The sequence below is a fragment of the Maylandia zebra genome, linkage group LG15 (assembly GCF_041146795.1).
Source record: "Maylandia zebra isolate NMK-2024a linkage group LG15, Mzebra_GT3a, whole genome shotgun sequence".
In the NCBI taxonomy this organism is placed as follows: domain Eukaryota; kingdom Metazoa; phylum Chordata; class Actinopteri; order Cichliformes; family Cichlidae; genus Maylandia; species Maylandia zebra.
Genome location: NC_135181.1, coordinates 39582795 through 39603725, shown reverse-complemented (window position 1 = coordinate 39603725; position 20931 = coordinate 39582795). Strand labels below are relative to the sequence as shown.

Sequence of the window (20931 nt, the reverse complement as noted above, 5' to 3'; positions counted from 1 at the left end):
GATTTTATATTTTGTATCATATTTGCTACATCTGACTTCTTTTTTTAAATTGCTTAAAAATATGTTTTGCAATTTATTTAGTTTTTTTAAAGAGGGGGTGGGGGCGGGGGGGATGTTACACTGATGATGTAGAAGTCTCACAAAAACCTGCATGTATCAAATATGATGCGTGCACCTCTACAGGCTGATGTCTTGAAACGTCCAGGACTGCAGTGCATCAGTGAAAACAGCTTCTGACACATGCAACAACGTTTTGAGAGTGTCAAGAAAATACAACTTGTGCTTTCAAGTTTAAAGACCATCCGACTGGAGAAATCTACCAAACCCAAACTGACTTACATACCTGTAAAAAAAGCTAAACTGATGGTATATTCATGGTGACATTATTGGGCCGTTATTTAATTTTTCATTCATTTTGGTATCACTGATCGTAGCTGTGGTCTGGTCTGCACTTGTGTTGGTTTTCTTATTCACTGTGTGACCTCTTAAACACGATGGCCCATCTCCCGAGTTTAACCTGTAGTTACATTTTAGATGAAATTTGAAATGGCCTTTTTGTTTTTGGTCTACCACTTTAATTATGTTGTCAATCTATAAAACATAAACACATTACATTATTTCAAGGCTCTGTTGCTTGAAGTGGAGAAGGACTGGGTTGCTTTAAAAGCCATCGCTGCCTACATGACACTGGCAAAGAGATTAACACCACACTTCAGCACATGAAAGGAGTCTGATTTTGCATTCACTGAACCTGCCTCTGCCATTAAGTCTTTGAACTTCCATTAAGCCATTTATCACCATGCAGTGCAATTTATTTGAGTTTCCTAACACAGGGGATGGGCGCCCTCTCTCCTCTCCAAATATGCCTTTGTAGATTTTGAATGTTGAGCTTACACCGCGCAATGTCTGCACTGACCAGGGTGTCAGCAGTTGTCAAGTGCAGCCACCCTTTGCCATCAAAATAAGAGCATTCACCGCTGTTCTTATGCAAAGGGCTCATGGTAATGTTGTGGGTAATCTTGCTAAGATGTCTTCTTTTTATTTTTTGTTTTCTTCAGTTGCCCCATCTATCCACGACATAAAGAGCCATGGAGTCGGTCTGGGACGCACAGCCCTGCTAAGATGTGAGGCTGCTGCAATGCCTTCTCCAACATTTGAGTGGTACAAGGGTGAAAAAAGGTGAGTTCGGATTGTTTACCCCTGCATACCCGCATAGACCTTTTTTCATACCAGATTTCTTCTGCATGTCATTGAACTACAGGAACATGTGTAATCAATAAAGGAGGAAAATCACTGCCTTGCATTTAGGTGAACTTACAAGCCTCTGGTATTGTGCACGCTGTTTCACCGTGACTCTCGATGGAGCTGAGGCATTGTTAACGAAATTAGTTTCGTGTGTCCTTTTCTTGCTATGACAAGTCGACACGCCATGAAAAATGGGCCGGTAGACACAAATATAAAGAAATCCGTATGATTACCCGGGAATACTTTTTTCCCGCGGAAGTCTAAAGTCCACATCTAAATATCAAATTTTTACTGCAATCGTTCACGCTGACATTTGACAATAACGCTTGTGTTATTAGGTCACACCTTCACTTGATAGAAAATGTATTACTTCTGCTTGTTTGCTTTTTTTCCAGAGACAGTGCATTTGTTTGTTCTGCCATCCATCCAGCCTCTGGGGAGAGCGCACAAAAATGTTCCAGCGAGAGTCATTTGTGCCTTGTCCTCACCTTGCATCCTAATAAAATGTTTGCTGGCAACTGGCTTAAATCATTCGCGACACATACATTAATCAGTCTAGATTCAAGTGTCAGTTCTTGAATTTAAAAACCAAATTACCCCTATTACCCGTCATTTACCCACTCCTAGTGAGCACAATTTCAATCATCAGCTCACACTGTGCTAATTGTAATTATAGGGTGGATTCAATTTATTCAAATTGCTAAGGAGGCAAGTTGGCGTGATTCTAGTCTTTACTTAATTCAAGGACTTGTTCTTTCTGTGACTTCTTACATGGCTAAATGTTGATTTCTTATTTACTCCTCATTATGAGCAGGACATTAGTATCGGGACTTAAGCATGGAGCACGTGTAGCTGCAGTACAGCATTAACGCTGCCTTTTTCACTGCCCAATTACTCGTCATGTAAAATGAGCCCCACTCCTGATTTTGGCTGAGTGTTGATGCAGCTATAGCATTGCTGCAGATGTCGTTTCATTTGGTCGATAATGGAAGGCGTGTGGCGGCTTCTGCAAGTAAATCTTTCTCGATGCATCGCCACTTTCGCTCTCGGATGACGGAGGAGAGCATTGACTAGTTTCACGGTGAAGTAAAGAGGTGAGACACATGCTGAGATTATCAGAGAATGTTCAGCTAACATTTGAGGAAATCGCCATGGGAGAGGGAACAACAGATTTGCGGATATTTGCTGGACATAAGGTCGCACATAATGCTTCAACCCAGAGTGACTCTCAAAGCGAGTCGAGCCAAGCTCGAGATCATGGGGGGCACAGCAAGGCCAGGATAGAAGTATGTCTCCTCTCTGGAGGATTTTATGGTTTATATGTTTAAATATGAATCTGTAGCAGTACAGGCAACCGCTGAGATGAAAACAAGCTGTACCATCTACAAAAATCCCACAATCAGGATTCATAGCATATGCCTGTGCTGAGTGAATTTTAATCTCTACAGGCTGTTTAAGATCATCACGCCCACAACAGTAAACAATTTAACATTTGTCAGTTTCTTAGCACAGATGCCAGGCACAACTGTAGTAGGATTTATTATAATCCGGCCGCACCTGCAACAAAAACGATGAACAACACGTCAAGTGGCACCCAGCTGGTTCACCTCTGGGTCATTTCTCTCTCCTCGCAGTCCTTCAAAGCGTCTCTCCAAGGCAGACCAAGGGATAAATAGATCTGTTGAAGAGAGTGATGAGCCACTACACAATCTGAAAATCCACTAAAGATGACAAACATTTGCGCTGCCCTTGACTCTAGCCGTTTCCACCCCCGTTACTTTGTGTTCGGGGAGAGAAATCAAAGCATCATTTGTTGTGATTGTGTTCTGTTTTTCAGGATTATCAAGGGTCAGGGCATCGACATCAAGAGCCTCAGCTCCAGATCAGTCCTCACAGTCACCAACATGACAGAGGATCGTTACGGGAACTACACGTGCGTCGCCTCCAACAAGCTAGGGACGGCTAATGCCAGCGTGCCTCTCAATCGTAAGTTGTCATTCTACCTGCTTGTGGCTAACTGGAGTGCTGAAGAGTCAGAGGGTTGGAAGAGTGTTGTGGATGTCAGTGGGGGGTTCTCTGCCCTCAAAAGTGTTTTCATTTTTTGCTACAATTTTCTTGTTATAGAAAAAAAAGTTTTAACCCCAGTGGAAGTGGTTGCCCACAGATCACCAGTAAAAAAAAAAAAAGATTATTTCCTAGACATCCGCTTTGTGAATCAGTTGTCTATTATTGTTAGACATCCTGTGTGTGTGTGTGTGTGTGTGTGTGTGTGTGTGTGTGTGTGTGGGTGTGTGTGTGTGGGTGGGTGGGTGGGTGCGTCTGCTTTTTAAGTCTACATCTGCATGTGTACTGGATAAAAACACCACCTGAAAAAGAAATTTAGGTTTGAGGCAATAGCGTCACAATTACAAAGGCAGCAACACAGGTCAATCCTGCTAAGTTGAATACCAAGTTGGAGTATGACTCAGATTTTAAAGAGGGCTCCGAGCCAGCCCTTTCACAGCTTTTCAAAGCCCATAAGGAATCTTTCCGAGTTCCAAAAAGACCCAAATATCAGAGGCCAAACTCCTGCAGTATCACTGATAAACAGCATTTATTTCTCATAGTTAGAAGCATTCTTTTAAATAAATAAATCAGTATGTGTCCACAAAATAAATGAAGTCATCCCTGCAGAGATACTTCAGCTATGCTATTATAGCTCAAGTTTTCATTCTTTCATGCACAACTCTTCAACATTGCCACCCTGACTGAATCAATATTGCATATGAATAAATGAGGTGGCTCTGCTTTTTCATTCAGTGCTGTTGTCTGCCTGAACACAACCTTAGACCTTTCTGCTGGAGAGAGAGGCTCTGTGTTTCTAGGATGAGGCTTACACAAGGCTGTCTGTTTTCACCCCAGACCAGCACTTACCCAGGCCCCTGCTTGCTTAAGCATTTATACAGCCAAATCATACCTGTGATCTCATTCATCACTATGTTCAGCAAATACAGGAAACAAGTACATTATTTGAGAAAATGCACACTTGAAACCAGTGCTGCCAGGTAATTTGGGCTGTAACATACTGCATAAGACTGGACTCTCACACACATCACATCACCACACGCACTCGGGTTTTTCTTTATGCACACTTCCTATAATTTATAATCTTTATAATCTCTTTCTGCTATTTGCACATTTTTTACTGTAAGTTTCTAAGTTAATTTGTAAATTTTTGTAGTAACCTGTAAATTGTAAATACTGTAAAACCACTGTCATTTAATGGTTGGGTTTGCACAGCTACAAGCATTTCACCCCCATGTCATACTGTGTATGGTTGTGTGTGTGTGACAAATAAAATTTGAATTTGAATAACAGTTCTGCACATCCTCAGTTTGGCTTATGTGTCAATTTTATAGCTTTATTTGGAACAAACGATCTATGTGCTTCAGTCACATCACAGAGTTTTACAGATTTTTACCCTGAGTGAGATTTCTTTTTTTAAATCAGAGAAAATATCCTGACTAAAAAAACGAGAAATCTCTTAAAATAACAAGTAAAACACACATTCTAAGCAGTTCATTCAGTAAACTAAGCCTAACTTACTAGTTGATATACAATTTATGAAAGAAGAACAAACTCTACTAAAAACTCTACATTTCTCTCGCATATTAAGTGTAACGCACATCTATAGCACCTGTTAAACCTGAATGGTGTATTATAGTTCTGCTTTTGTGAGTATGCCAGGGTTCACCGGGTCCAAGCGATGTAAATTTTGAGCGCAAAGCTCCGTGCCGACGTGCACATGCCTACCAATTTTCTGTGACACCCATTGACACATTACACTACAACACACCAATGCATATACCCTTCAGGTGCACTTCAAGCAGACTTCAAAGAAGCATAACAAGAATGGCTACTCATCTGTGATGTCTGCAGCTCTCCATGACGGTTCCCGCAACCGAGTATAATCCCTGCCTTAGTGGTTCTACAAAGTGCCTTACAATTCACTCACACACACACACACTCATACACCACTAGTAGAGGAGCACTGGACCCAAGGATGCTGTGGCTTGAGATCAAAGTTTTCTCAAACAGCAATCTTCAAAATTGAACTTTCTGACCATAATCAGCTTTTTGAAATCTGATCTGTGCGTGCCACGAGCCGCAGCTCAGAGCTGAAAGATGTAGGAAAATATAAGAAGATGTACAACGTGCAGGCACTCAGTGTTAACCAGCATGTGAGTGAAAGGCTTCTAATAATGACGAGTCCAGTCGAAGCAGCTCTTGTTTGGGGACTGTGGGAGAGCATTTGTGTGGTAGACTATCATTGTATTGTTTTATGTCTCATCTTTGTGAAGCTCCGTGTTTGAATAGAGATCTTCTAGCACATAAAGATGCCGGGCTTAATCTTGTCCAGGAGGCAGAGTATAATATACAAGTCATACGTTTATATTATACCATCTGTGCATGTTTTGACAAAATATAACGCAGTGTTGTTACTGCATTTAAAAATGGAAAATAATAAGCACACTGGATAAGGTTTGGAAGGAGTGTGATGTGTTGATACTACTGATAGTTATGATTTCTAACACTTTAAGGAAAAAAATGTGATAAGTTTGGCACATCAGCATTGGGAATAATGATAATAATTCTAGAATAATAAAAACGTAACACGTGTGTCTGAATGAGGTGGCTGTGCATGCAGAAAAAATACTGTAGGATTTTACTAAATGGTAAAAAGTAATAATAATGCTACGTTGCTGGCTGTCACTTGGTGAAATCAATTGCAAAGAGGGTGCAGCACGAAAAGCCTTCCTGTGCAGCTTACTGCTACTACTGCACACATAGCTAACATGAAGACACCGACTTGTCTGTGGACGTTCTTGAAATTTGAAAAAGTCCAACGCAAACACTTTTCAAAAAGTGCAACTTTTACTTTGAAGGCGAACCTTCTCCATTTCCATTTTTCACTGCACTTTTCACCTTTACTGCTTTGAGAGTGGTTGCCAAGTGTTTGCAGACATGTCGGCGTTTTCCATGCAAACTACTGACAACTGTGGCAATGTGCAATTGACCAAAGCAGGAGGTTTTTGGTGAAACACCAAATACATCCACCAACCACTTGCCAAAGTTGCAGAAAACATACATTTCCCTCATGACCCTTCGTAGTTACCAGGGGGCCACTGAGTGATCTGTAGGCCTGTGTGAAAGGGGGCTTTAGCAATCGACTTCACAGTGACTGCCAGCAACCTCCAACAACCACTCTCAAGCAGTCAGGAAGTACATATTTCCGGTGGTTGTTGAGATGATCTTTGACAGGTTTCCTAGCAAAATTAATAAGTTTCCAATTCTTGGTTCTGTATGAGAAAACATAGATTCATAAAGGTTGGACGAGGTTGTTTGACGATGATAACCTTTCACAGTTTTGAAAGTTGCAGCAGTAGATCCGTTCTCTACACTCTAGGCTTTATCACAGTCATGATGTCTACTGACTGGAGCCGAGGGTGGCGAGGGTCAAGGTATAGATTAGGTGAAGTGAGCCATCAGTTCATTTATTACAGGCCTAAGTGAAGTTCTTCATTGATCATTAAAGTATAATTGGCCCATTTTGTCAGACTGCCCAATACACAGAATTTATCCAAAAAAAGATAAAGTTCTTAAAATGCCCTAAGGCTTATTTGCCAGTGTAGTGCTTAAAAGGCGAGGTCTGTCGATTGTTTAATGAACAAACAACCTGAGGCCTTTTTTTTTTATTTCCAGGAAAGAAATCCACTATGAGCAAACTTTTAGGAAAAATTCCGACATGTTTGATGACTCCACTTTCCGAACGCACATATTTTTAAAGCTCCGTGAATTACTTTTCAACATCTTTCATTCCTGAAAGAGCAAAACACTTCTTTTATGAAATATCTGTCTACAATACATGCATTCAGGAACGTCTTCGTGAGTTCTCCCTACTTTTTGGTGGGTGTTTGAGTTTTTCTTACACTCTTCCATTATTTTGCCCAACTGAGCGACAAAAAAAAGAGATTAAAAAAAAGCAGTGACATCGTGACTGAGGAACATCGTTTTCTCGATGTTTTACAGTGAGAGCAGTGGGAAAAAATCTATTTAATGTATTCAGTGATGAAATATGAACAGGTAAATTAAATTATTCACTAGTTTGCACTGCACTCTCTGATGATAACATTGTCCCTAGCAGGCCAGAGACTCAGACTACAAAAAGATATTTCTGTAGAGTTGGCAATTGTCAAAGGAGCACTCCACTCTCCTGTTTGTGTATGCACAAAGAACATCAAAGGCTTGTCTCAGATTCTCAAATGGATGATCTTAATGTGACACTAGCGAGGCCTCAAAGGCAGAGCGGTAAAGAAACCCTCGGAATAGAAAGAGGAGGCAGCTTCCTGTGCTGCCACCCCCAACTTCTCCCCTTCTCTTTATCTCTTTGTCTGTCGTTCTATCGTGGCTTTGTCTGTCTGATTCTCTTATCTCGTTCTCTCACTCTTTTTCTCCCCCTTTCTGCGACTGTTGTCACTCATTCTTCCTTTCGATCACTCTCTTCCTCTCAGCGAGAAACACACACAGGCACACACAGAGTCTTGCCCCTCCCTTTGTCTCTCGTGATCTAGAAGAGAGGCCGTTTCCGATGTCGCTCTTAATGAGAAATGGCAAGCAGTCGCCGCAGCGCACCTCATCGCTACGTTGACGCAAATAACAAAACCCAGAGGTGAGATTTCACCACGGGTGACTTTGGGTTGCTATTTTTGAACCAGTCAATAGCTATTGATGAGCAAGGGGGGAAAGGGGTATGCATATTAGACTGAGCATCGTATATAGTGAGGTGAATTGTAAGTAGAAGAACAACGTGTGGAGGGATATTTATGGTCATGTCCAGCTGTCTCTGTGGTTGTTTGCACTGCACTGTGAACTGAGGGTTATCCCTATTCAAAAAAGAAAAACAAGAGAAAAGGAAGTACAATAAAATCCAGGAAAAGGTTTGCCATTATCGCTGATGAGATGAACTGTGACTCAGCAAAGCCTACTCCCAGAGAAAGTAAACACATTTGCCTTCAATTCAGAGCAGCCAGTGGAAGACAGATAGTTGGGTTTCTGTTTCAAATCAAATAGGGATGAAAAGCAGAATTTGCATTCTGATCTCGTCTCGCTTTCGACATGGTAGGCTCTGACTAACGCCTGGGTTTTTTTATACGAGTTAGGTGCTGTGTTTCCTCACTGTCTGCTCTATTCTGCCAGTTATGTCAGAGCGTTTTGGTTTTCGTGCTTTTAAACCATTAGTCAGGGATTGTGATCTCTTTGAGCCAAGTACCACTTTAAGCTTGTGTTAAAAAGCTGTGGTAAAACACAAACTGGGTTCTGTGGAGCAGAAAGAAAGCATATAGCCTCTTTGTCACCACTCTGCAGCACTTCTGTGCGCGTGTGTGTAAATCTTTTCATACTTTGTGAATACCACAATGCCCAGTGTCATCGGTGAATGAACAAATATCAAAGTGAAACAGCACTGGTCACAATTGTCTGTACTTTTAAACAATTGTTAAGCTACAAAGGTGTGATGGATTGGACTGGGTAATAGTTATGAATGATGCATAGAAATACCCCAAAATAACTTTTTGTCCTTCTGTATGATTTCAGTTGAAATGTGTGATTACAGACGAAGCCGAGCTCGCACAGGTTCAGTTTGCACTGATTCATTATCAGTCTCACTCTCAGTAGCTTTGCTGTGTTTTCCATATCACTCTGTAGCAAACTGAGCCGCAGTGTGCATACAACAGAAACGTAATCGCAGTTAATGAGGGTTCAGCTTTCGGCAAAAATTCTATAGTGAAACCTGCGGAGTTTAAAACCAGATCGATGCACTGGTTCCACGCTCTTTTCATTACTGAAAGAAATGTAAGGCAACGTTGCGCTGTGAGGAGTCTCGTCAAGAAAAGCGTGAGTGGGTTTGGTTTGGGAAAAGGACAACACAAAAAATGATAGATATTCCCATTAACTTTTGCCAGAACTGGCTGACCTGTCACGATCCCTGCTTCTCATCTTGGACAAGTTAATTAAGGAGTAAATAGTTTATCACCGCGCGGTTGTCAGTCAGCATCTGAAGCCACAGCATTTCCTGAGGTCACCATGCCCACGCTGACAGGGCATGGTGACCTCAGGAGCTTTTATTCACTCCTAGCATGTTTTCCTTCAGTCTTTGTTTCCTCTATAATTAGAGCTGGGCGATATGAGATTTTTTCATATCACGATATGTTTTTTTCATTTCAGGCGATAACGATATCTATCACGATATCAGCCAAATAACTATATTTGTAAGATTTAAATGTGCCGTTGCTCACAAGTAAAATGTGAAATAATCAGCAGCTTGTTTTTATTTAAATATTTATTTCCCATAATAAGTTCAACAGGGTAGATGTACTTAAGGAACATGAGACTTTTTCAGATAAATAAAGGCAAATATTGCAAACTACACTAAAGGCAGCCGCTAAAGCGTTTAAGTTTCAAAATAGAACAAACGAAACAGACTAAATTGTCAATTCCACTTAGAAACAAAATATTAATTCTAAAAATAAATCTTAGTTTGTTTTACAGAAGAACAGACAAAACTGACTAACTTTTGTCAATATCAAATAAACTGAGAACTAAAAGGAAATTCTCAATCTCTCCTTGTTGTATAGCTGAGCTTTTCAAACAGTTTTAACAGTTACTTTAGTCTGACAAAAGCCGAATGACGAATTAGCGCTTCCAGTCAGAAACTGAGGCTACGTCCACACGTACACGGGTATTTTTGAAAACGGAGATTTTCCGTTTTCGTTTTAAAAAATAATCCCGTCCACACATAAAGGCAGAAATGAAGGAAAACGCTGCTATGAACATGCCAAAGCAGCAGGTGGCGCTAGATTCCTAACCGTGCAGAAATGTTGGCCAATCAGAAGTCTAGAAGCCTCGGTGGGAAAAAGTAAACAAAGCTGGGGCATAGAAGCAGAACCGAGTGTATGTGTGGAGGGACAGTAACTGTGTGTATATGTAAGCATTTAAACACTGCAGAGAGTAGAATTAACAGTATTGTAGAAATTCATTTCACCGAAACAATAACGTGGCGCACAGTGTGACGCATGCAGCAGTTTATTGTATTTCCAGACTTGCTTTCGGCACATTTACAGTGCACGCTACTCTGTTTTTTGTCAGACTTGAAATAGCCGAAATACCTTCACACTACGGAACTTCTATGGCTCTTCCGTTCGACAATCTCTCCGGCGTTGGAACCATCATCTGTTTTCTCTTCGGTCACGCTCGGTTGATTTTTCTAGTCAGCACACTCATTTCCTCCATTACGCGCTGGCTGCTTCCCAAACAAACACACGTGCGGCTTGGCACTTGTGCTGTACGTAACAAGTCACGCGACGTGACGCTGCGGCTGTGATTGGTTCGGCTCTGCGCTAATTAGTTTGGATTGGCTGACCTTTTTTTTTTTTTTTTTTTTTTTTTTTTTTTTGAGGACAAGAGCGGCGAGGTCTATCGCGATAGCTTAATTTCTCTATCGAGTAAAAGTTATATCGCGATACATATCGTTATCGTTCTATCGCCCAGCTCTATCTATAATGTTAGTATGCTATGGCTGTTTGTCTGTTGGGTTAGTTTCATTGCTTTGCTGTTGCTCTTTAATTTATAATGAGCAGGAATTATTGGCATTTAAATGCATGCGTCGATTTTCGTGCCGGTGGCTGCTCAGTTTGCTGTTGCGTCACGGAGACAAATATATATTGAGTTCCAGTCTTTCTGTTCATTTGCATGGTGTTATTAAAAAATAGGATCATATCACAGTGCTTGCCTTGTTGCTGTTATCCAGTTATAATTGGAGTATACTCAATAAATTGGTGGAATTAGTCCTTTTCCACTTGTAGTTTTGGTGCTTTTCCGTGAGCTGTTACTGTATATGGGATCCAGAGTGTATTTATATTTTGGCTCAAGATGTCATTAGGATCCTACTGTATGTTAATTTGCAAGTAATCAATATTACCGAGTAATATGTCAGATAAAAAGTGCACGCCTGCTGCAGCCTCTCATGTATAGTTTAAAATGTTTCACTTGAATCAGTGTCCCGCTGCATGATTATCAGCGGGCAGCCAGCGTGTTGTCTAAACTCCTTCTCAGGCGACAGCGTGCTCGTCGCAGTAATGTAGTTATTGGGGATTTGTGGTCGCAGCAGAATCCTCATTGCTGTTCGGGTCCATCGACAGCGCCCTCAAACAGCCGAACCTTTCTTCCTCCACATCTAACTGTATAACCTTCAGCTGTAAACGTTCACTTCCTTGACTCGGATCTCTCACTTGATGAAATGAATGAAACATGGAATTAGTTCTGGCAGAGAACTGTAATCAATCTGGAATGGCTGATTGACACCAGCTCTTATATGTCTTACAGTAATTGGCTCTTTCAGTGATTGGCTCATTTTGCAGTAGTTTATAGTAATTCAGGTGCACAGCACAGATATTACAACGTGAGCCTGATGATTGTTCCTCTGACAGCCACACCGCTAACAGCCGCAGCACCCTTTACCTTCCCGCACGCCCTCCTTGTGTCTTAATTATGATTGTTGTTTTGAAGAAGACATCATTCATGTATGTTTATGTTTATTTATGTGTTTATTAGGTGAGTTGAGCTTCATCAGCACACCCTCCCTCCCCCTCATTCATTGACAGCTCCTCAGACAGCAGAGGATTTTCAATCAAATCTAACTGTGTAACAGTTTTTTAAAAAATGTTCATGATCGTTTGTGGGCCAATAATTATTTTTAAAAGGGCCAAAAATCATTGCAGGTTGTTTCTGACGGCCTCTTACTACACATACACATGAGCACTGTGTGTACACTGCACACACACATGCAGAGACACACTCTTTATGATTTTAGCCGAGGTATAACAATCACCAAGCTGGCAATCCCTATTTCAACTTCCCATTTCATGTGCTAGATGGAAGTGAACTTCGGTGAAAAGACTGAGGCTGCTCACTCCAATTTTCTGAGGAGTCCTCCAGCTTAATTGGTCAAGCTCTTATCCCCCAGCCCACCTCGGCTTAGCCCTGAAGGAGATTTTCTCCGCCTATACCTCTGCCTTCATTTCCTTCCCCCCCCCCCCCCCCCCCCCCCCCCCCCACCTGCTCCCCACTCCCACCTTTTGAGCAGTAATCGGAAGAGACTGATGGAGAAGAAAAAGAGTTACTCTTCCTCTCTCTGTGTCACTGCTCAGCCTCCCTCAGGCAGGAGAGACACTGCTGGCTAGTTGGTTAATGAATGTTGTGTTCATTTGTCACGCTTATCAATCACTGCATGTGTAGGTGTCATTTTGACACGTCTCCTCGTCTGCCATTGTTGTCAATGATGTCGTTCGCTCACGCACCCTGTGATTGTACCTGAGTCACGGAGCAGAGATGCAGGAAAATGTGAGCAAAAGGTGAAACCTGAAATGTGGGTGTGTGATTACAGCCTCGAACGCAGGGGAATAATATCGAGTCCAGGCGGGGATTGGATGGCTGCGGCGCATCGTGCTTCAGCCAGGTTTATTCATCCTGGTTTAAAATGACTCCTCTTTTATATTTGTCCGCATTGGTTAGAAAACAGAAGCGTGTCCTGGCAATATTGGACCGCTGATTGTTTTCCAGCATTAAAACCATTGAATAGAAGCAGTATGACATAATTTGAGGGCATTTTTAGAGCACGCACATATGAAAAAGACACTGAATAACTTTAACGTGGCGAGGCTGCCATACGCTTTATTTTCCCCAAAAGCGCCCTTAGAGTGTTGCACCATTTACCTGTCTTTTGAATGCCTGCATTTCCATATTTAGGCAATCATAAAATCCATTAACATTTTCCAGTTGCACTGCGATGATGTTTGGTGCTGAAGCCCAGCAGGCAGTGGAGCTTATTCCCGACAACACCCCACCCACCATTGCCGACTCCTATAGGAGGCACAAAGCACTTTATGGACATTCATCCCTGGATGAGCGATCCGAGTGTGTACCCACACACACTTGCCACCATTAAAAATGAACAAGGGCGAATACTTAATTGGGCGGCTCACAAATGAGCACAGCCTTAAAAACGGATCATTCCATCATCATGGAGGAATAAGTGAGGAAGATGTTCATGCAGGCATGTGTCCCTGCATGAAAAATACCTTGATAATGCTCTCAAATGGAGCAGCGGAGATAAATTGGACACTTACAAAGGCTCGGGCTATATCCAAGTTTGTCTGGAATCTCCTCTTCCTATCTTTTATGGCTCTAAGTACGGTTTTTACTGCGGCATTGCACAAACACGCCATATTTTATCCATGGAGGTTTAATAGGATTAGTGATAAGTTTTATTGACCCAGCCAGTAATTAATGAGTTTTGAGATTGTTGGCTCTGAAATGTGACTTTATAAACTCAGATATTGGCACAAACTCGCATACCAAAGACATTTTGTGTTTCTTTGTTAAGAATCTAACTCTGAACACATCTCATACAGGAGAAAACTCCAAGAAGTCTCTTTGGAATAGCTGCCTGCGTGCAACCCATAGAGCTAAAACGGATGTGTACAGTTTTAGTATTAACTTCTCCTTATGCTTGTAATGAGCTAAAAGTCTGAGCTGGGCTCTCTGTGAACACTGGTTCCTTCAAATCGAGTCAGATAAATCTCTCACATTATCCCTTCACAAAGAACAAAGAGAATAGCAATCCATGAAATAAAATAGCTGTGAAAACTAATGTGTTTTATCTCGCAAAAGGAGCAAGCTGCGCGAGAGGCCGACCGGCATATACAGTATGTGAAATGATGCGTCGCTCTCCTGAATGAGAGAGAAACTCCAAGTCGGCGTGGAGCTACGAGGGAGAGATTGCATGTCAAAAGATATGTTCCACAGTAATGGAGGAGTGTCTTGAGAGCTCATGAAATGATTCAGTGGTGAATCCATGCTCAAGTATTAATCAGATAGCACCCGGCTGGCTGTTTGAAGAACTGAAAAGAAACTCTCTTCACATACCGGGTCCCCCAGGACTACTTAAAGTGGAAACATTTGTGGAAGAAAAGATGAATTCGACCATTTCCTCACCAATATACCGAGGGAAAAAGGCATATCATTTCACGTATGAATACTGATTCTTGAACAATTTCCACCTCAAATAGAATGATGAAACGACGTGAAAGCAAATGTTTTATTGTTGTTGGCATAACAGTGGCTCGGTAAAAGAGTAACACAGTGATTACACACTTGTTTGAGCGCTTCAGAAAAGCAACACAGACCACAGATTGAGAGCATGGTGGGGACTACAGCGTACCCTCTTTTGCCCCGCAGGTGAAGTGCCCATATTGAGTTCCCGTGTAAATGGATTAAAATAGAGAGACTAAGTAGCCTCTGCACTATCGCTAACGTGGCGCGGCACTGGTGGAACGACAGAAAGTCATTGTATTCCTCGTGTGAATGTTTTTAAGGCGTAATCATGGCTGCTTTGATTTCTCTTGTGACATTTAAGCTCCTCTGCTCTCATGAAGCCTTTTAGGAGGAAGGTGGCTTGTATCTTACATAGCGCCTTTGCAGGAAGTCTAAATATTTTTATAGCCTATCATGTGCGAAAAACACATGATAGCGATGCCGACTCCTGTATCGCTTTGAGTTTAGCCCTTATGGTAAAGAACAGCTTTGATTTTTGCTACACATTTCAGATTCTGCTCTCAAGTGAGTCACTGCACAAAGTGGGTACAGATTTTTCTCAAATTGAGTGCTTGTTTACCAAACAGCTATGTTAGATCAAATGGGCAGCAGTGTTTGCATTACACTGATATCTTCATACCAATTTAGTCAACAAGGTGATTGTTGAGTGTTGATACGAGATCTGCGGGGGGGGGGGGTCGTTGCTGCATATGTGACACAAGTACAAAGATTTATGTGTCATATATACTTAAAGAGCACAAGCTAGCTGTTTAGATTGCCACACTGGATGTTACTTAATTCCATCAGCCTGAAAGCTATTCAAGATTGAGTTCCTCCCTCAGAGGAAGGTTCCCATTGTTGCTGCTTATTCTTTAGCGCCTTCTCCAAACACGATTTGGAGAGAAAAAATTAAGCCGAGTGTTGCTACTGAAAAACTACCCCCACTAAGTGCAGGTGGCCGAGTATTCCTGAAGAAAAATGAAGACTTTTCACCAGGTCACAAAATCCCTTCAGGGTTTGGGACTGGCTCCGGCTGCTGGGTTCGCCCTTGTTCTTTTTTTTGTCTTAGCAGCAATTCATGCAAATCAGAGGCAACTGGGGGGAAAGGTGCTTTTTATTAGCACGAGGAGGTTGCATCTCGCTATAGCCATCGCTCCTTAATGCACGGAGAGGATTTGTCGTCATTCCCTGTCCTTTTTTGTCCTTGCATGCATTATTATTATTATTATTATTATTATTTTATTTTATTTTTTAAATTTTTATTTTTTTATGTCTCCATTCTGTTAATAATACATGAATGTCCTCTTTCCCTCCCCTTCCCTCTCCCCCCCTCTCCTCCCCTGTAGCAATTATTGAACCCACCACCACTAGTGCTGTCTCAAGCCCAGGTCAGTATATGTCACCATGCTGTACACCAAATCAGCAACGTGAGCCGCTGCCTCATACTAACCTGAGCTGAAAACCGCTCCTCCATCTCGATTTATTTCAGTTGGCTGGCTGGAGTGCCTGCTGGGTGTACAGCTTCACTGTATGTCTTTTATACTCTATATTTGCATTTATTCTTTTTTTAATCTTTTGTTTTGGGGATTTTTATTTTTTGGTAATTGGTTTTTTTTTTTTTTGGCTTCTTCAGTCTGGCTACATTATTCTTCTTGCAGCCTGTGCCATCACACTACCCCGCCCCCTTTTTTCTGCCATTACAACCCCGCCTCCCCCACCAGCACCCCCACTTGGATCAAATAGCGTCATCAAGTGGCTGCTCCATTTTCCGTTGGGTCTGATGCTTTTCATAATGCTGATGGCTTCTTTCTCTCTTTCTCTCAACAACACTCTCCTGCTCCCCGCCACTTGCTAAATGTAGTATACATGAAAGGCAGTACACCGTCGGTGGTGAAGGGCCTGTGGTTGGTTTGTTGTTTGCAAGATGGAATCTCCGCTGCGCTTGTAGTTTTCTTCCCCCCATTCCAAAAGGAGAAAAAGGGAAAACTACCTCCCCCCCCTTTCTGTCTCTCTCGTAATATTCCTCAATCATTTCCCCCTACTTTCTCTCTCTGTTCTTTCCTCTTTAAAACAGTCCTCTGGCGCCGTGCCACCCTCTTTAACCTGATCTCCTCCTAGTGCTGTTGTCAGTGCTACACTGTCGACGTCGCCCTTATTTCCCCCTCCTCACTGCATTCTGCTGCTTCCACATTCCAGCCCAGAATAATCCCCTCTGCCTGGCCGTCTCTTCTCCCTCTCTAATGGTTTTAAGCAAGTCGCAGAATGTAATCTCTCATGGTGGTTACATTATTTTTTTTTTTTTTTTTCCTTAATTGTGCTCATGTGCACAGAAGCACACTGGCACTAAAAGCTTTCTCTGACACAGATGCGCATTGTAGACGCTGAAATGAAAACATTCTGAAATATTCTGATGTGCCCAAATGCACCTGCACTTACAGTACATACTGTACTGTAATCACACGCGAGGATTCGTATTGCACGATTTATCTCCTAGGCAGTTCTCGTGACTTTTCACCCGGCTCTGTGGAAAGATGACATTCTCTACCTGTCTGTCTGAGCCAAATATAATTATCCATGGAGATTCTGTCAGATAACAAGTTAAAATAAGCTCAGCAGCAACAAACGGTCCTGGCATGGCCCTGAACTCTCATTTGATGTAATGCTAGCAGAACAAATGACAATTTCATGGTCCAAAGGAACACCGGTGGTTTCAATCGTGGAGATAAACTCTCTCAGTGAGCCACTGTTTTTGCTTTGTTCCAAGTTGTATTTGAAGTTAATTTCTCAATGCTGCCTTCACTAACTGGCTTGGTAAAGGGAATTATTTTAGATCCCAAACATTGTATAATTAAGTTTCATAATTATTATTTTTTTTACCAAGTTATTATCTGCTTTTATTTCCCCTATGAATGGGTTTGGGGAGATGTGGTCCCAAAATAAGAATGAAATTTCTTGTCTGTAAGGTAAAAGAATCCGAAGATCTGAAATGGGGGGAAATAAATAAATAAATCTCAGGCCCCACAGCACTTGGCAGTGTATGTTTCAGTCCATTGATCAAGGGCAAATGACAAAAACAAAATCAAATTACAAAGAGAAAACATTGTTAATAGGAAACATCCGTCACTGTGCTTTTATTTCTAACCTTGCTGGGCCAGTACTACTCTAATAAAAGTCGTCTCCAATGGGCCAAAAAAGCTATTGTGTAGGTTAATTAAATCCTATTTTTATGGTAGATGTTAGATTGTTTGACTCAGCACTTGTATAATCTGATATCCCACAGACACAGCTGTACACAAGCTTAGTTTCCCACCCAACAGGAAAACTTATGAAATATTTCTAAGCAAGATTTGGGATGTGAAATGACACCATTAGTCGCAAAAAGCTGCAGTTCCTTTAGCGCTGCTAAATAACAGCATGGACCTCTACGTGAATGATGCTCCATCCCTGATAAACATTGGAGCTCACATCTGCAAAACTAAATATATCATGGCTGAAATTCATAGAAGCAGGATTCACTTGGCTTAGTTGCCTTGTGTTCAGGAAAGCTGGTCAGTAACCCATTCATGGTTTATCCAGTGAGGACTGTCATACTGCGATGGGTCACTACTTGGTCTTCAGTATGATGTACTACAAAAGATCAAACAATCAAATGTCATGCCTGATGTTTTTGAGACAATAATTGTATCTTAAAAGCCTCAACCTTTTACATAATTGATTATACACCACAGTATACACAGTCTAAAACAAGGCAGCACGGTGGTACAGTGGTCAGCACTGTTTCCTCATAGCAAGAAGGTCCTGAGTTCAATGCCACCATTCTGCTGCTTCTGTGTGGAGTTTGCATGTTCTCCCTGTGTTTGTGCAGGTAGGTTCTCTCTGACTACTCCAGCTTCCTCCCAAAGACATAATAGGGGATAAGTTAATTGGAAACTCTACATTGTCCACAAGTATGAAGGCGAGCGTGAATGGTTGTCTGTGCCTATGTTAGCAACAGACTGCCGACATGTCCAGGGCGTACCCTGCGACCCTGAAGAAGGATAAGCGAATGGATGGATTTCTAAAACATCATGTTAATTAACTGAATGTTTTTAGAAGGACATTCAAATCTTTGGATGTTGACAGACAGATTTCCAAGATGCTATGTTTCTGCATTTATAATTCTATGTATTATGTGCATGGTAAGGCAAGTTTATTTATATAGCACAACAAGGTGATTCAAAGTGCTTTACAGAGACATTAAAAAACAAAAACAAATCAAAGCATGATTTAAAATTGATTAAAAAAAAGTAGATAAAATCAGTAGTTAAATGTAAGTTTTGAAATTTAAGCTTAAAAGTGTGGATTTTGTGTTTTATTCAAATGCAGCTGAGAACAGGTGAGTCTTCAACCTGGATTTAAATAAACTGAGTGTTTCAGCTGATCTGAGGCTTTCTGGGAGTTTGTTCCAGATATAAGGAGCATAAAAGCTGAATGCAGCTTCTCCGTGTCTGGTTCTGACTCTGGGAACTGATAAAAGACCGGATCCAGATGACCTGAGGGATCTGGAAGGTTCATACTGGGTCAGGAGGTCACTGATGTATTTTGGTCCTAAACCATTCAGAGCTTTATAGGCCAGCATCAGAACTTTAAAGTCTATCCTCTGACGGACAGGCAGCCAGTGTAAAGACCTCAGAGCTGGACTGATGTGGTCCACTTTTTTGGTCTTAGTGAGGACTCGAGCAGCAGAGTTCTGAATGAGCTGTAGTTGTCTGACTGATTTTTTTAGGTAGACCTGTAAAGATGCTGTTACAGTAATCAAGCCTACTAAAGATGAATGCATGGACTGTAAGGTACAAGGACTGGACTGAAAATGAATGAAAAAGCAGCCAAAGTCCAAATAAAAACCTTCAGAAAGCCCAGAGAACTATTGTTTAAGACTACTGTGAAAAGGTCTGCATCCTCAAGACAGTACTGTATAATATGAAGATGCTACTGACTCACTACAAAAGCACATAACTGGGACTTTGTTTGGGTATATGATCAAACTGAACAGTTGGTGAGTGATAGGAGCAGATTGTAACACGATTCCTTTGGTAAATGTAACTAGTATTCTAACGTCTACACAGCTGTGTGAGCTGTAAGGCCTAGTATAACTGTACAGTTGTTGTTTACCACCACAAAAGCATCTTTGACCTTTGACTATTGAATTGCACCCATGGAGATCAATACAAATCATTTCATACTTTTATCTTATTTTTTCTTTACCTGTTTTATTATGTCATACAGATACATTCACATTTATCAGGTAACCACACGCACAAAGGGAAGCCATCTGTCTCTGCCTCTTGAGATGATGTTTTATGTACCGCACCGTGAAAGTTTATGCTGTGCAAAATGGTAATATACTATTTGGTGACAATCAAGGCCTTAAGCTTATTTTATCTTTAGCATATGGATCTGCATGCATTTACCCAAACAAAGCACTGCTCCAATTCTCTAAAGCAGCTGGCTTGGTGCCACCCTATCCTCCCAATGAAATGTAGATCTGAGATAAGAGTGTTTGCTACCACAGGTTTTCACTACTGTTTATTCGGATCACTTGACTCTAAGAAAACAGTGTTCTTAACACTGTACTGAGCCGCATATCATGTCTTCATGAGGCAAGATGCACAACTGCTGCTGGTTCGAGGAGTACTGCATGCATTATACATAACCGAGGTACCTCACTCTAATTCCCAGGTGCCATGTAAACTTCCAAATAAACAAATTCAGGCGTGAGTGTAGCTAAGTGAACATGATTCACATACTGTTTGACTTTCTCTTTTATCCTCTTATTGGGGCCTAATTTTTCATGGTACATAATTTCCTTTTTTCTTGTTATCTGGTATAATTAAAACGAATTACAGAAAGAGGTAATGCCGATGCTTTCGCGTTTCTGGCATGTGAATCATTTATTTGACCGTCCTCCATTCCAGCATCAAGCTTTAGGAGATAGGGAGAGTACTTTAATGAGTCTATGAAGGTTTATGTGTCTTGGAAGATATTGGAGTAGGCTGTTAAAGTTTTCTGGGATTTATTCCCTGAAAATTTCTTGTATCTTTGCAGAACAAAGACTCAGATGAGGGTTCCTTTATAAAGATGTTTTCAAATTGGAAGTTTCAGCGGCTTAATGAAGACCATTTTCTGATTGATTTAGAGCAGGGCTAGGTCATATATCTTGCTTTATTCAAGGTCCAGAGCACAACATCAAAGAGATAATCTACCTCATTAAGTATTCTTCCAAAGTCCTCTAAAATACAAAAGTCACTCACTCAGCTCCCTGAGGTTCAGGGAGTTGTGTTAATCAAATTATTATAGTAAGCCTGTAAAGCTTCTCTAATGAAAGGATAGCTGGCTAATTTATGTCTGAAATTGGGGTAATGTCTTCTTTGGAAGATTACTTTAAACAAGGTTGAATGTGCTTTTGCTCTTTGAGTTTCCTATTTCATCTGATGCTGACGCAAGCAAGACTCTAAGGAA

At 41.3% G+C, this 20931-nt stretch overlaps 1 protein-coding gene across 2 annotated transcripts in view; it reads left to right on the top strand.

The window, feature by feature from the left end:
• The window catches only part of negr1 (neuronal growth regulator 1), a 181500-nt gene that overhangs the window by 134866 nt on the left and 25703 nt on the right, over positions 1 to 20931 (top strand). Inside the window, exons 5-7 of one of the 2 annotated variants that reach the window (XM_004561477.5) lie at positions 1059 to 1179; positions 3083 to 3231; positions 15780 to 15821. In XM_004561477.5, coding sequence (XP_004561534.1) covers positions 1059 to 1179; positions 3083 to 3231; positions 15780 to 15821 — 312 coding nt within the window. The remainder of the gene's footprint in view (positions 1 to 1058; positions 1180 to 3082; positions 3232 to 15779; positions 15822 to 20931) is intronic. The other variant, XM_004561478.6, reaches the window with a different exon arrangement.